Here is a 13,028-nt window from a genome sequence, read left to right on the forward strand (position 1 = left end):
TGTACTTTTGTTTTTTTCGTTTGGTTCGTTATTTGAGTTATTTATTTATTTATTTATTTGTTTGTTTTTTGATTGGGTCTCACAGTGTAGCCTCTGGCTGGCCTGAAATGGCTATGTAAAGCAAGCTGGCTTCAAACTTACTGAAATCGGCCTCCACTTCCTGAGTGCTGGAATTAAAGGCCGTGCCACTAAGAAGGTTGGGAACATTATTTTATATACTTATAAACTTTTGTATATTCGATTTGTAGAGAGTTTCCAAGCCACATGTGATGGCTGAAACCTTTAATCCCTATCCTAGGATGTGGAGAGAAACCAGTAGTTCATCCTTAGCTCCGTAGCAAGGTGAAGGCCCACTTGGCTGCATGAGACCATTTTCAAGTTACAAAACAAAACAAATTACTCTTTCCAATGTCTTGCTCTGGTTTCTTTTGGACCGTCTAGTATTCACTTATGAATAAAATAAATGGGCCCAGGCAAAATGCTCAATAGGTTAAGAGGAGCTTGCTGCCAAGCCTACAGACCAGAGTTTGAACCTGAGGATCCACAGGGCAGTACAGAACCAAATCCCTAGCTGTGTACTTTACTCTGAACGTAAGCACATTGCTAGTAAAATATTGAGAAAATGCATCATATTGTACAGTATTTTTATGAATGGCTATGCCATTTGTTTTTATTTTTGAGGTGATCATTTCTTTTAAGATTCTTTTTTTAAAGTATGTGAATATAATGTCACTCTCTTCAGACACAGCAGAAGAGGGCATCAGATCCCATTACAGATGGTTGTGAGCCACCATGTGGTTGCTGGGAATTGAACTCAGGACCTTTGGAAGAGCAGTCAGTGCTTTTAACTACTGAACCATCTCTCCAGCTCCTCCCCCCCCCCCCCAATCTTTTCTTTCAAACTCAGTAAAACAGATTTAGCGCTTGAGTGGTTGTCCATCTCATTGTGACTCTCAGAGTATTTCCAACTGGGGTCTCCAAAAGTGAGAGTCAACAAGAAATTAATGGTTGTGGTCCATTTTTAATGGAAGGCAAGCTTCGAGTTCATCAGTTCCAGATAAGCAGCAGGCATCAGGCCTCTCTTTCCTCTAGCTGGTTTTTGGCAGCTGCCTGTCATCTTGAAACTAATCTGCTGTGTGACTCAGCTTGTGACCTAAAAAGGAATGCAGTCTTGGATTAGGCTTTGCCCCCTAATGGATGACATGGGAGAATTTGTGAAGGAGGCAAGTCCCAGCATTTGGGAGAAGAGGACAGGGATTTATTTGAATAACTTTAACCATTTTGCAGGATGGTATTGAGAGAAGTATGTCTGCTTGTCCTGGAACTATAATCTATGTAGGACAGATATCTGTTTGGCTTTCATTGGAGGACTTAGAAACCAACCTTGATTTTTGGGTTTGGAGAGGTGACTCAGTGGTTAAGAACACTTGTTGCTCTTGCAGAGGACCCAGATTTGGTTCCAAGCACTCATATGGATCCATAAATCCAGGGCTAGGGGATTCAGTGCCCTCTTCTGACATCTGTGGTTACGTATACATATTCATATATATAAATTACATGTAATTAAAAAAAAAACCAACTTAAGGGCGGGAGAGATGGCTCAGCAGTTAAGAGCACTGACTGCTCTTCCAGAGGTCCTGAGTTCAATTCCCAGCAACTACATGGTGGCTCACAACCATCTGTAATGGGCTCCGATGCCCTCTTCTGGTGTGTCTGAAGACAGTAACCATGTACTCATATACATTAAATAAATCTTTAATAAAAGAAAAAAGAAAACCATTTTTGCTAGTCTCTTGAATTTGTTTTATCTTAGTTTCACTATTCTATCAAAGTCCAGCCTGGTGAACCAACCAGTTTATTGAGCCTACTTACAGAACTACTGAGGAATTGCTTACTAAAAGGTGGAGCATGGATTACCCCAAAACCTCATAGCAAAGTCTTTACCCAGTCTAGAGTCTTCCTGTGTCTTCTCCAAACCCCTAACCTTCCTGGAAACTATATACATTAACATCACCCAGACCCTAAGGCCAAACACAATTAGGCCATAATTACATGCAAGTATCTGGGAGGAGTTACTGGACCCTCAGATGAGGCTCCAAGGACACCACTACCTTTACTGGGGGGATATCAATAGTCCAAACATAGTCCTGGCAGGATGACTGCTTGCAAGCCGGCACAGGTGATTTTATGACAGGGAACAAGAATAAAAACAAATTTCCCAGCTGTCTGTCTGGCAGCTCACAATGACCTGCAACTCCAGTTTCAGAAGAGCCAATGCTCGTGGCTATGTACTTGTGCACATATGCAGAATAGAAATGGTATTTTGGATCCTGGTATTCACAATAACACACAACAAGCAATGTGGAGAGTAAGTGTTATTGATGGCAGGAATGGGTAGTGGATACCGGAGAAATACTACATTTAGAGCTAGGACAATGGCTAATGGGATATAAGTGCTTGATAGCAAGGGGCTTTTGAAACCTCAAACCAAGCTCCAGTGACATACTTCCAACAGGACCACAATACCCAGCACCCACATGGTGGCTCACAGCCATCTGTAATGGGATCCAGGATCTGATGCCCTCTTTTGACATGCAGATAGAGCACACTTATACTTAAGAAAATAAATAAAACAAATCTTTAAAAAAAAATTCTGGAAAGCTCAAAGTCCTCAAATAGGTGGACAGTCATGGTGGCCTTCTACAGTGCAGCTTGGCCCTGAACCTCCAGGGCACATCTGGTGTGGTACCATGACCAAGATCTAGAGAGGACAGCAGAGAAACAGCCACAGGCGCAGCCACTTCTGTGGAGGCCAACAGTGTGGCCTAGCGGTGCTGGGAAAGGAGCAGAATGCAAACTGCAAGATGACATCTCAGCGTCAGAAAGGTCTAGACAGGCAGGCTGGACGGAGGGCAGGCACCACCAAGCAGCAATAGAACAAAGTAAGCAGGGTTAATAAATCACCTCACTCATTAACCAAACATGAAATAACCAAAAGCAGAGCAGGATGGGCCACACCTTGCACTGATTGCCTATTTAAATGTCCACAGAAGGGCTGGAGAGATGGCTTAGTGGTTAAGAGCACTGACTGCTCTGGTCCTGAGTTCAATTTCCAGCAACTACATGGTGGCTCACAACCATTTGTAATGGGATCTGATGCCCTCTTCTGGTGTGTCTGAAGAGAGTGACAGTGTACTCACATAAATAAAAAATAAATCTTTAAAAAAGAAAAAAAGAAGTCCACAGAAGAAAGCTTCTGATTTTTGTCTGCTTGCCTTCACTCTCACGGACAAATTCTGCTGCTGCAGGACACCTTTACTGCCATTAGAGCCCACTTCCAGTGCAGTGAAAACCAACTTTGTGGGCTTGATACCAAATTCCTGGCCTTCCCACCAGGAGATGGCCATTGTTGGATTAACCAGATCACAGCCTGGAAGAAAAAATATATATGTATGTATGTGTGTGTGTGTATACACACATACATATATATGTATGTTTGCTTGGGCAAACACATGAACATTTAGCTGAAGTGGACACAGGTGAAAGACTAAGGAGGCAGACTTGTGAAGGAATATTTCACTGAAGCAGACACAGGAGAGAGAACGTTCTGCTAAAGCAAGCAAGCATGTGAAAAGACACGTGATGAAGGACTTTTTGCTAACACCCATGTATTGGTCTGCCTTACACTGCATAGTTGAGCTGCATTTGTCGGGACTCCAGGGAGAGAAAAGCTTCAAAAAGACTTCTGGTGGTATGCTACGGTTTCTTGCTGCTGCTGTGGACTTAGCAGATTGGTATCAGCTGAGACAGATGCTGAGGCAAGACCCGAGGACACGTTCGGGGAGTATAAATAGGACTCAACAGACAGTGATGGAAACTGAGCTAGGCTTGCTTACAGAGGTAGCTGTGCAATGCTTGTGGGTCTTGAATCTTCGATGATCTTCACTTCATTGAGAGAGGCACAGGCAAGAATTTCTCCTGGCATTCCTCCTGGTCCCTCCTGCTGACTTGTGCTGAGGCTGGGGCCTGGCTGTCTCTGCTAGACAGTGCTACCACTGCTGATTTGTGTTTGGTATCCCAACTCTACTGACCTGGACTGCTGTTCTAGCTGTGAAGTGTTTGTGAGTGGATCGAGCTGCCACTGCTGATTTCCAGCCAACACAAATGGGAGCTGCTCTTTTTAAACAGGGTTACTTCCACCACCCCACCTTGTATCCTTTCTTTCCCACTACCTCTGGTGGGCTAAAAGGGAAGTTAAAGTATTTAAGAACCATCACTAAATATAGGTGTTTGAAAAAAATTAAAGGTACAGTAGAGAGTGGCTGAGGAAGAGAATGGATGTCAGTCTTTGGCTTCACACACAAGGCATATTACTGCTGAAGTAGCCCCTCCCCCCCAAACCAGAGTAAAAGGTCTGTGTTTAGTCACTTAGGGAAGAATGAGGCCGCTTTGTTTTGAGATGGTTGTTTCTTCAGGAACTCACTATGTAGACCAGGCTGGCCTTGAACTCTACCTTCTAAGTGCTCCAGAAGGCCATTATTGACTAGAGCTGGGCAGCACCAGTGACAGCCTTACAGTGTGATGAGCTTCCCAAATACACATGGTATCATCTCCTAAGTTCATGCTGGTAGAGAGCAGGTTTGCAATAAATTACATAAGAGCAGTGTTTCTCTGTGGTTTTTGGGTCTAGCCATCAGCACGGATGCGGGCTGCAGTGGATGCTCACAGATGCGACAGCTCACTACAGCACTCTCTAGTGTTGTACAGATGTAGTCGCTGAGGCAACGCCTTCAGCACTATGCTGTGCTACTTGCTTTGTTTCAAATTATGAGTGGGCGCTTAGTGAAGAAACAGAAACATGGTTGGGTGTAGTGGTACATGGTGGGTGTAGGGTGTTGGTGATAATCCCAACACTCAGGAGGCTGAGGCAAGAGGGCTGGGAAGTCAGGCTGCCTGGACTACCTCAGGATTACCTGGGATCCTACCCAAAAAAAAACAGCAAAAGGCTTGATGATTCATACCCGGGGGCCTGTCAATCAAGACTCACTATGGAAGCAGAAGCACCAGGAGATATATAAAATGACATTTAGGATGAGGTTATAGCTCCGTGGAGTGTTGCCCCAGCAGGGGCAGGTCCCTAGGATCCAGCCCAGCACTGTGGGCACATGCTTACACAAGGAAATACTGTTTCACTAAGAGCCTTTCGATGTTAGTGATCTCTTGTTGAACTGACACTCAGGGGCTAGTCCTCGGAGACAGGACTACATCATGGTAGGCTTCAGGTTCTCACGGGAAATTCTTCAAATAAAGCATTTGAACATCCAAGACAGGAAGGAACTACCTAGCTGTTAACAGTTGCCTGCTAGGTATGAGGTGCTCACAATGCCCTGAAAGTTTAGTGTTATTGTCCCCACTAGACAAGGTGAGACAAGAGAAGCCAAGAGCTAATAAGTGAGAAATGTGGAAATCAGATCCTGGATTCTCTCTGGGCATGACCCCTTTATTTAACCTAAGCACTTAGGTGGAGGTGGGAGGAGTTTAAGATGATCCTTGCAGAGAAGTTGTGGTACGTCTGTGCTGTGAGATTTGGTTTCAGAAAATAAAGCAAGACAAAAAAATTTTTTTTTCCTCTTTAAATCACAGCAGCAACCTGGGTGTGGTAGTTTTCCAGGGCCAGTGAGATGGCTACAGTGGGTAATGGCATTTGCCATGTAACCTGCATGCCTGACAATGTTTGTCCTCCCAAAGCCATATGAACACAGAAGGAGAGGGCAGACGTTACACTGTTGTCCTGAACTCTGATGTGTGCAAACAACAGTAGAAGTAAAAAGTGTCAACTCTGATTTGAGTGACTGTGTCTTCACTTCTGTTAGGCGTGTACATAGATACCCTTCTGTCTGCATTAGTGTCAATGGACGTTCTCAGGACTATGTGGTGTAGCAAGGGGCTGGCCACATCATCCTGCCAGAACTCAGTTGGAACTTCAGAGATGTTCTGCAGAATCAAGAAAGTACAAACAGAAATTGAGAAGTTACCTGTCTAGGAGGAACTGGGCTGTGAATCTTGGCTTCCTGAACTGATTTATATCCAGAAGACAGAACTAGAAATTTCTGTAGAACTGAGTTTCTTCAGATGCCAACAAACAGAATGCCAGAGAAATTGAATCTGGCCAGTGTGAGAACTTTCCTTGCTGTAAATCTAATACAGCACTCAGAAACATATCTACCTTTAATGTAAAAATGTAAAAATCCTAACAGTAAACTGGTGTTAGTTGTAGGACAACAAAACATTGTATCGTCACATGTCTATCAGAGCCAGGTCAGGGTGTTCAGCTTGGAACCCTGGGACTTCCTCATGCGAGGTAGTTGGAGGAACCGTGTCTTCCCAGCATGGTGCACTGCGCAGGCTCACAGTGAGGCGCAGAGCCGCTCCAGCTGCCCAGGGTTGCAGTTACTCAGGAACCTCAGCTCCTGCCTCCCTTCTTCTGTTGAAGCTAAAAATGGAGCCAAACACAAACAAGTCAGAAACTTCCCCGTTCAGACCATGGCCCCTGAACCAACCCTGGGACCTTACTCTTGCACCTTCAGCTCACCACACTGCGGCTGCACTTACTGATCAAAGCCGGAGCTCTGCACATGTTATGCAGGGACCTTATACCCATCTATCATCTGTGCCAAGGTCTCAGGCAGCACAGAGTGAACTGGGAGCATAGGCAGTCAGTCATTACCGGTCCCTGTTGTTTACTTTGTCTACATCTTTTGTACATCAGGGTGACTGCTAGAATCTTTGCAATGCAAGCCATCAAATCTGGCTTCTGGAAGTGAAGAGCTTCTGGAGCCCACTGTGGCAGTATGTGCTAGGCTCAGGAGCCTCAGAGAGTGGCCTCTGAGTGGAGTGGGAGATGAGCAGGATCAGTGAAGATCTGGTCTGGAGCCAGCCACTCACACAGAATCAACTCCTCTGAGTGTCTCAGCAGTCTTTAACAGGAGCACACTGGGGCTGGAGAGTTTGCTCAGCGGTTAAAGAACTTGTTGCAAAGAACCCACACCCAGCACCCACATGGCAGCTCACCACCTCCTCAAACACCAGCACATGTGGTTCAGACACACATGAAGGCAAGAAAATTAAAAATAAATAAATAAATAAAAGACTAGAGCATGAATGATCGTTGCTTCTGGCCAGAGTTCATGCTGCCAAAGAAATAACAAATAAAAAAGCAGCACCCCTACTCTCCCGCCCCAGCACGTGTGAAGGCAGCAGCGCAGACCTGTGGAATCGACCCAGTAGCTGACTGGACTGCTTCCTTCTGTAGCACCAACACTGTGGCCATCTTCCAACCACATATGTATATTTTCTTATTATATGTGTCCCTGAGGTGAGTGAGTGCCTGGCGGTCTGAGTAGGCAGTGCAAAAGGAGCAGGGCCTCATGGGAGTGTCCTTAGGGACTATACCTTCTCCAGGCCTCTCCTTGTCTCCTGCCTGTCTCCTGCCTGTAATGATGTCAGCACCCTCTGCTCCTGGTGCCAAGATGACCAATTTTTTACAGGTCCAGGAACGTAGACTCCAGGCCATGACTGACCCTTCTAGATCTGTGAGCCCAGGTAAGCTATGGGCATCAGGTCACAGTGATGCACACATGCCCGGTGCAAGGGCTCAGCACATGATGCTGACAGCAGCCTGGCAGGCCCCATGGTGACAGGACTGACCTTTCTCATGCTGAAGCCAGTTGTTCTCTAAGTAATACTGAAAGGAACTTTCAAATTCCTTTGGATTATAGTTGGGAATGAGGATGGGAAGAAAAGGCTCTAGGGCATTAAATCCTTCCTGTAGACACAAAGGGTAAAAGATACATAGTTAGCTGAGACCAAATCAACCTGAGACAAGACTGTTTTGAGGCTGGGTCCTTTTCTTTGCTCTGCTCTACATCCACTTGGTTTCCTACTCACTCTCCCCTGCTCTCAGCTGCTGCCTCACACAGGACTACACGGCGCCTAGCAACTGTTTGTACTGCCACGAACATTACACTTAACCAGGAGATGATGAGCACCTGGTCTGGGCACTGCCACAGAGACCACAAATTCATAACCAGACTCGGGTATACAGTAAGTGCCTGTCTCAAAACAAAAACAAAATAAACCAACTAAAAACATGAAATAATGACAAGGCAAAAAAGCAGCACATGTTATACACTCATTAATTAAGAATCTACAGTTAGGCCGGGTGGTGTTGGCGCACGCCTTTAATCCCAGCACTTGGGAGGCAGAGGCAGGCGGATTTCTGAGTTCGAGGCCAGCCTGGTCTACAGAGTGAGTTCCAGGACAGCCAGGACTACACAAAGAAACCCTGTCTCGAAAAACCAAAAAAAAAAAAAAAAGAATCTACAGTTAGCTGGGCATGAGGGTGCACACTAATCCTAGAGCTTGGGAGGCCAAGGTGGGGGGATCTCTGTGAATTTGAATCCTGCCTGATCTACAAAGGGAGTTCCAAGCCAGCCAGAGATCCACAGTGAATCCTGGTCTCAGAGTTCACCTATTCATACTGTGGCTGGGGATTCAGCTCAGAGGTAGACAGCTGATCTAGTATACACAGGACTGGGGTTTATTGACAGAAGTCACTAAAGCAGTAAATAGTAAGACTTCCCTGAACAAATCTACAATGTAGCAAAGAAAACAATTATATCAGAGAGAAAACAAATGTTTCTATTCATGTACCTATTAATGCAACTTTCAAAAAATGTGAAAGTTGAAGTTTCTAGAAATGAGGTGAAAAGTATACAGGATATGAATTTCTGTGAAACTATGACAAAATACAATGATTTTTAAAGAGACGGGGCTGGAGAGATGGCTCAGTTTTTAAGGGCACTTGTTACTGAAGAGTACTCATGTTTGAATCCTATTACCCATATGGTGGCTCACAAACATCCATGATTCTAGTCCCAAGAGATCCAACATGCACATACATGTATTAGACAAAATAAGGTAAAATAAAATGAATAAATCTAAAAAAGAAAATGTAAAAGACATAAGGCTGGTGAGATGCTTCAGCAGGTAAAGGCAGGTATTAGCAAGCCGGATGGTCACCGTTAAGAGTCCCACAATTCCTGCACATTGTACCACAATCTTCACACATGTGCCAGGGCATGTGAAACCCACCAAAAATATTAAATTAGAAAGAGATAGTCTCTTAGATCAGTGGTTTTCAGCCTTCCTAACACTGCAACCTATTAATAAAGTTCCTAGTGTTATGCTGACCCCAACCATAAAATTATTCTGTTGCTACTTCATAACTGTCATTTTGCTACTGTTATAAATCATGAGGTCAACATCTGATATGCAGACATCTGATATGCCATCCCTCAAAGGGGTTTCAACCCATAGGCTGCCAATTGCTGTTCTAGACAGAATGGTTACTCTAAGGGAAGCAGGTTTCTCCAGGATGTAACCTTTCCCAGCAGCTCATGCGGCAAATAGGCGGTTCTGGACTTAAAGAGAGACCCGGTTTGGCTCAAGCTCAACACGATTGCACCTCCATGCTGAAAAAAAGAAAGAGTTGAATTTTTAAAAGATGAAATTAAGAGACATGGCACACAATCATCTGCAGACTTTTTCACAACAGTGTCATGACAGTGTGATTAGGCATAACTAATTGGCAACAAAGCAGGTATTAGTTGTAGATGTGGCTCTGACAATCAATTACTGCAAGATCTTATACTTTTTGTTTTCAATGTTGCCTGCGATTCCTAGTATTTAAGCAATTAAATGAAGCAGAGAGTTCAGATCCGAGGCAGCGTGAGTTCTAAGCCAGCCCAAGCTACAGAGAGAACTCATCATATCTTACTTGTGTATGTCTTAAATCCTAGTGCCCAGGAGGTCGATCTCTATGAGCTCCAGGACAGCCAGAACTACCCCATGAGAGTATGCCTCAAATAAAAATTAGTATCTTAAACAAACAAACGTACAAGCAAACAGCAGAGAGACACACAGACAGACACAGTGTGAAGGCTCTGCTGATAACAGGCTGCTCTGCACAGCTATAAACAATACCTAAGATGAATGAGCAGGGAGGACAAGCAGCCTGAGTCCTGAGCACCGAGGCACTCACTCACCCAGTCATTTTTCACCATTTTCCTTACATTGTGGACAAGGGCGAGCTCCTCTGGGGCAATCTACATGTTGTAAACAAGAGAGTAAAGAGGTTATGACTTTTCTGGCTGTTTCCCTAAGAAAACTGACTTGATAATAATTTTAAAAATTTTCTTTTAATTGCTGTAATTGTAGCATCTGAACACACCTCCTCTGGAATAAGAGAGAAAGGGAGAAAGGAGAGGAAGAAGCAGGAAGGAGGAGAGAGGTCAACTGTACCAACTCACCCTCCTCTTGACATTTCTGACTTCTGCATAGACCACAGCCTCCCTTTGAAAACACAGCACTTAGACCCAGGAGGAAAGCAGCGCTCCCAGTGGGCATTCCCACCGTCCTCCTCTTTCTGACACGTTCCCTTGCTTTGCAGTGCATGGTGGAGCAGGCAGCATCATGTGCTGGGTAGTTTTTTGTCAACTTGACACAAGTCAGGGGTGTTTGGGGAAAAGTGAACATTAGGAAATGCTGCCACCTTAATTAGAGGTTGATGGGGGTGACAGAGAGCATCCCACAAGGATAGGGGTGCCATCCATGGACAAGTGGTCCTGCAGTACCTAAGAAAACAAACTGAACAAGCAAGGAGGAGCAAGCCTTTCAGTATCATTCCTCCAAGTCCTCTGCTCAGTTCCTGTCTCCAGGGTTCTGCCTTCCTTCAAAGGCTGCTGCGATGTGAATCTGTCCTTTTCCTTTTTAAGTTGCTTTGGGTCATGGTGTTTCCCACAGCAATAGAAAGCCAACTAAGACACATCACTTTCTTTTTTGAAACTAGTTCACTATGTATCTCGTCCCTGCTTTTGCAGTGCTGAAGATGGAGCCTGGACTCTCACATACACTACACATCATGTTCCACATGTGGTACTCACAACACAGCTGCCTGGCTGGCTTTACAATTCAGTATTCTGTTGTTGTTGTTGTTAAAGATTTTATTTATGTGTATGAGTGTTTTCCCTGAATGCACGCAGGAGACCCTGGAAATAGACTGACATGGTTGTGAACTGTCCACTGGCTGCTTGGAACTACACCTGGGTCTGTAGCCAGAGCAGACAGTGCTCTTAGCTAGTCATTTACTGCTCCGTCTCCATATAATTCAAAACCTTCTCTGGGCCCCACAGAGGAGAGCCTCAGGTTTTGTCCCAGACAGAATCAGAGAAAACAAACATTCCTACCAAGGTTCTATCTTCTCTTTTCAGCGTGGTCCTTCCCCAGAGGGCATTGACTCCATCCACAGCCACCAGGAGGTGGAAGAGCCCCAGGGCACTCTGAGTCTTCAGCTCCTTCAGCACAACCCCAACAGCGTCAGTAGCATTCCTCACTCGGGTTAGGCCCTGTGGGGAGAGGCAGGACTGTACCACTGCCTTCTCTGGTAAGGACACGGTGTAATAGGTGTTTTAGTGTTTCTGGTACCTACCTGTTCAACAACTTCTCCCAGAGGACTGCCTTTCTCAGTGCTTTCTCTCTTATTCCAAACATACTTCTCTTGAACTTTTATCTAAATGCAAGCAAACAAAATAAGAAAATAAATGGGCTGCTTGCTTAGGCCTAAGCCTTTCCAAATCAGGGGTCAGCTGAACCACAGGAGGTACAATGCAGAAATCAAAGCCTTCTAACCTCTTCCGGGAGCTTTGTGTGTGTGGGGTGTGGTAGGGCTGGGGGGTAAGTGCTCTTTCCCCGAGCTACCCCCAAGTATCAGCCCTCACATTTTCAAAACTACATTTACTTATTTGTGTGTGTGTACGCATATGTGAGGGTACATGTGAGACAGGCTGCGGGTATGGAGGCCACAGACAACTTGCCCACCATGTAGATCCTTGGTTTCTACCTTAGGTGATGAGGTACAATGATAAGAGCTCCATCTGCTAGGCTACCTCGATAGCCAACAAGCAGTTACTAAGGTCTCTGGGAGTCTACATTTACAGTGATACAGTCTTAGTCTAGAGCTCACTCTAAGACTAGATGCTAATGTTCTGTTTTTCTGGTTGAGGCAGAAGGACTGTAAGTTTAAGGTTAGCCTGGGGTACATAGTAGGTTCAGAGCCAGACCAATCTACATAGCAAATGAATAAATCAAAACTGGAGTGAATAATTTTACTCTCACATTTCTGGTTTATCTGGAGGAAAACCTTTTTGTTGTGAAAGATTCAAGGCTCTCTCAGGAATAGTAAAAATCAGTCGACTTTTATTTTACTAGCCACTAAGTAAACAGCTTACTGCAGCCACCTCTTTAACACCAACAAATGCACACTTTAAGTTATGAGCCCACTGTGAGCCAAAAATATTAAAGGGATACAAAATGGCTTATTTATTCCTGCTGGTTCTCTACAGTGCATCAACTCCTCAAGGTACAAAGAAGACAAAATCTTCTTTGTCTGTCAGTGCAAAGGTCATCTCCCACTGAATTCCCAGAGCCAGTCACCTGACTCAGGAAGCGCTCGTTGGTAGTTTTGAAATTCTTCAGCCAGGTAGAGGCCTCTAAGGGTTGATCAAAGCGCTGTTTGTTGTAAGTGGACTGTAGAAGTTCCCGGCAGTTTTTCACCCAAAGATGAGCTAAAAATGTGTAAGTAAACAAATTAGGAACTGACTGGAGTAACTTGAGATACTGTTTTTGTTTTTTTGTTTTTTTGTTTGTTTGTTTGTTTTGTAAAAAACAATTGATTTCTTTCATTTTGTATTATGGATTTTTTGACAGAAGAGGTGTTGGGTCCCCTTGTACTGGAGATACAGATGCCGTAAATGGCTGTGTCAATGCTTTGAACTGTACCTGGGTTCTTTGCAAGAGCAGCCAGTGCTCTTACTACCTGCTGAATCATCTGTCCAGACCTACGAATAACTGTTTAAATTACAAGAAACATTAGAAAAAAACAAATGAACATATTTTCTTTTGTACGGTAG

At 44.5% G+C, this 13,028-nt stretch overlaps 1 protein-coding gene across 8 annotated transcripts in view; it reads right to left on the bottom strand.

Moving 5' to 3' along the window:
* Nucleotides 1-6,210: 6,210 nt before the first annotated feature.
* Dap3 (death associated protein 3) overlaps nucleotides 6,211-13,028 on the bottom strand; it is a 28,218-nt gene continuing 21,400 nt past the window's right edge. For all 8 annotated transcript variants that reach the window (XM_076932734.1, XM_076932736.1, XM_034500433.2 and 5 more), the window contains 7 exons: nucleotides 12,553-12,683; nucleotides 11,549-11,629; nucleotides 11,307-11,465; nucleotides 10,107-10,166; nucleotides 9,444-9,533; nucleotides 7,708-7,825; nucleotides 6,211-6,493 (listed from right to left, as the gene is read on the bottom strand). In XM_076932734.1, the coding sequence (XP_076788849.1) occupies nucleotides 6,408-6,493; nucleotides 7,708-7,825; nucleotides 9,444-9,533; nucleotides 10,107-10,166; nucleotides 11,307-11,465; nucleotides 11,549-11,629; nucleotides 12,553-12,683 (725 nt within the window). In that variant the 3' untranslated portion in view covers nucleotides 6,211-6,407. The remainder of the gene's footprint in view (nucleotides 6,494-7,707; nucleotides 7,826-9,443; nucleotides 9,534-10,106; nucleotides 10,167-11,306; nucleotides 11,466-11,548; nucleotides 11,630-12,552; nucleotides 12,684-13,028) is intronic.

This window comes from Arvicanthis niloticus, chromosome 4, assembly GCF_011762505.2.
Source record: "Arvicanthis niloticus isolate mArvNil1 chromosome 4, mArvNil1.pat.X, whole genome shotgun sequence".
NCBI classification, from domain to species: Eukaryota; Metazoa; Chordata; class Mammalia; order Rodentia; family Muridae; genus Arvicanthis; species Arvicanthis niloticus.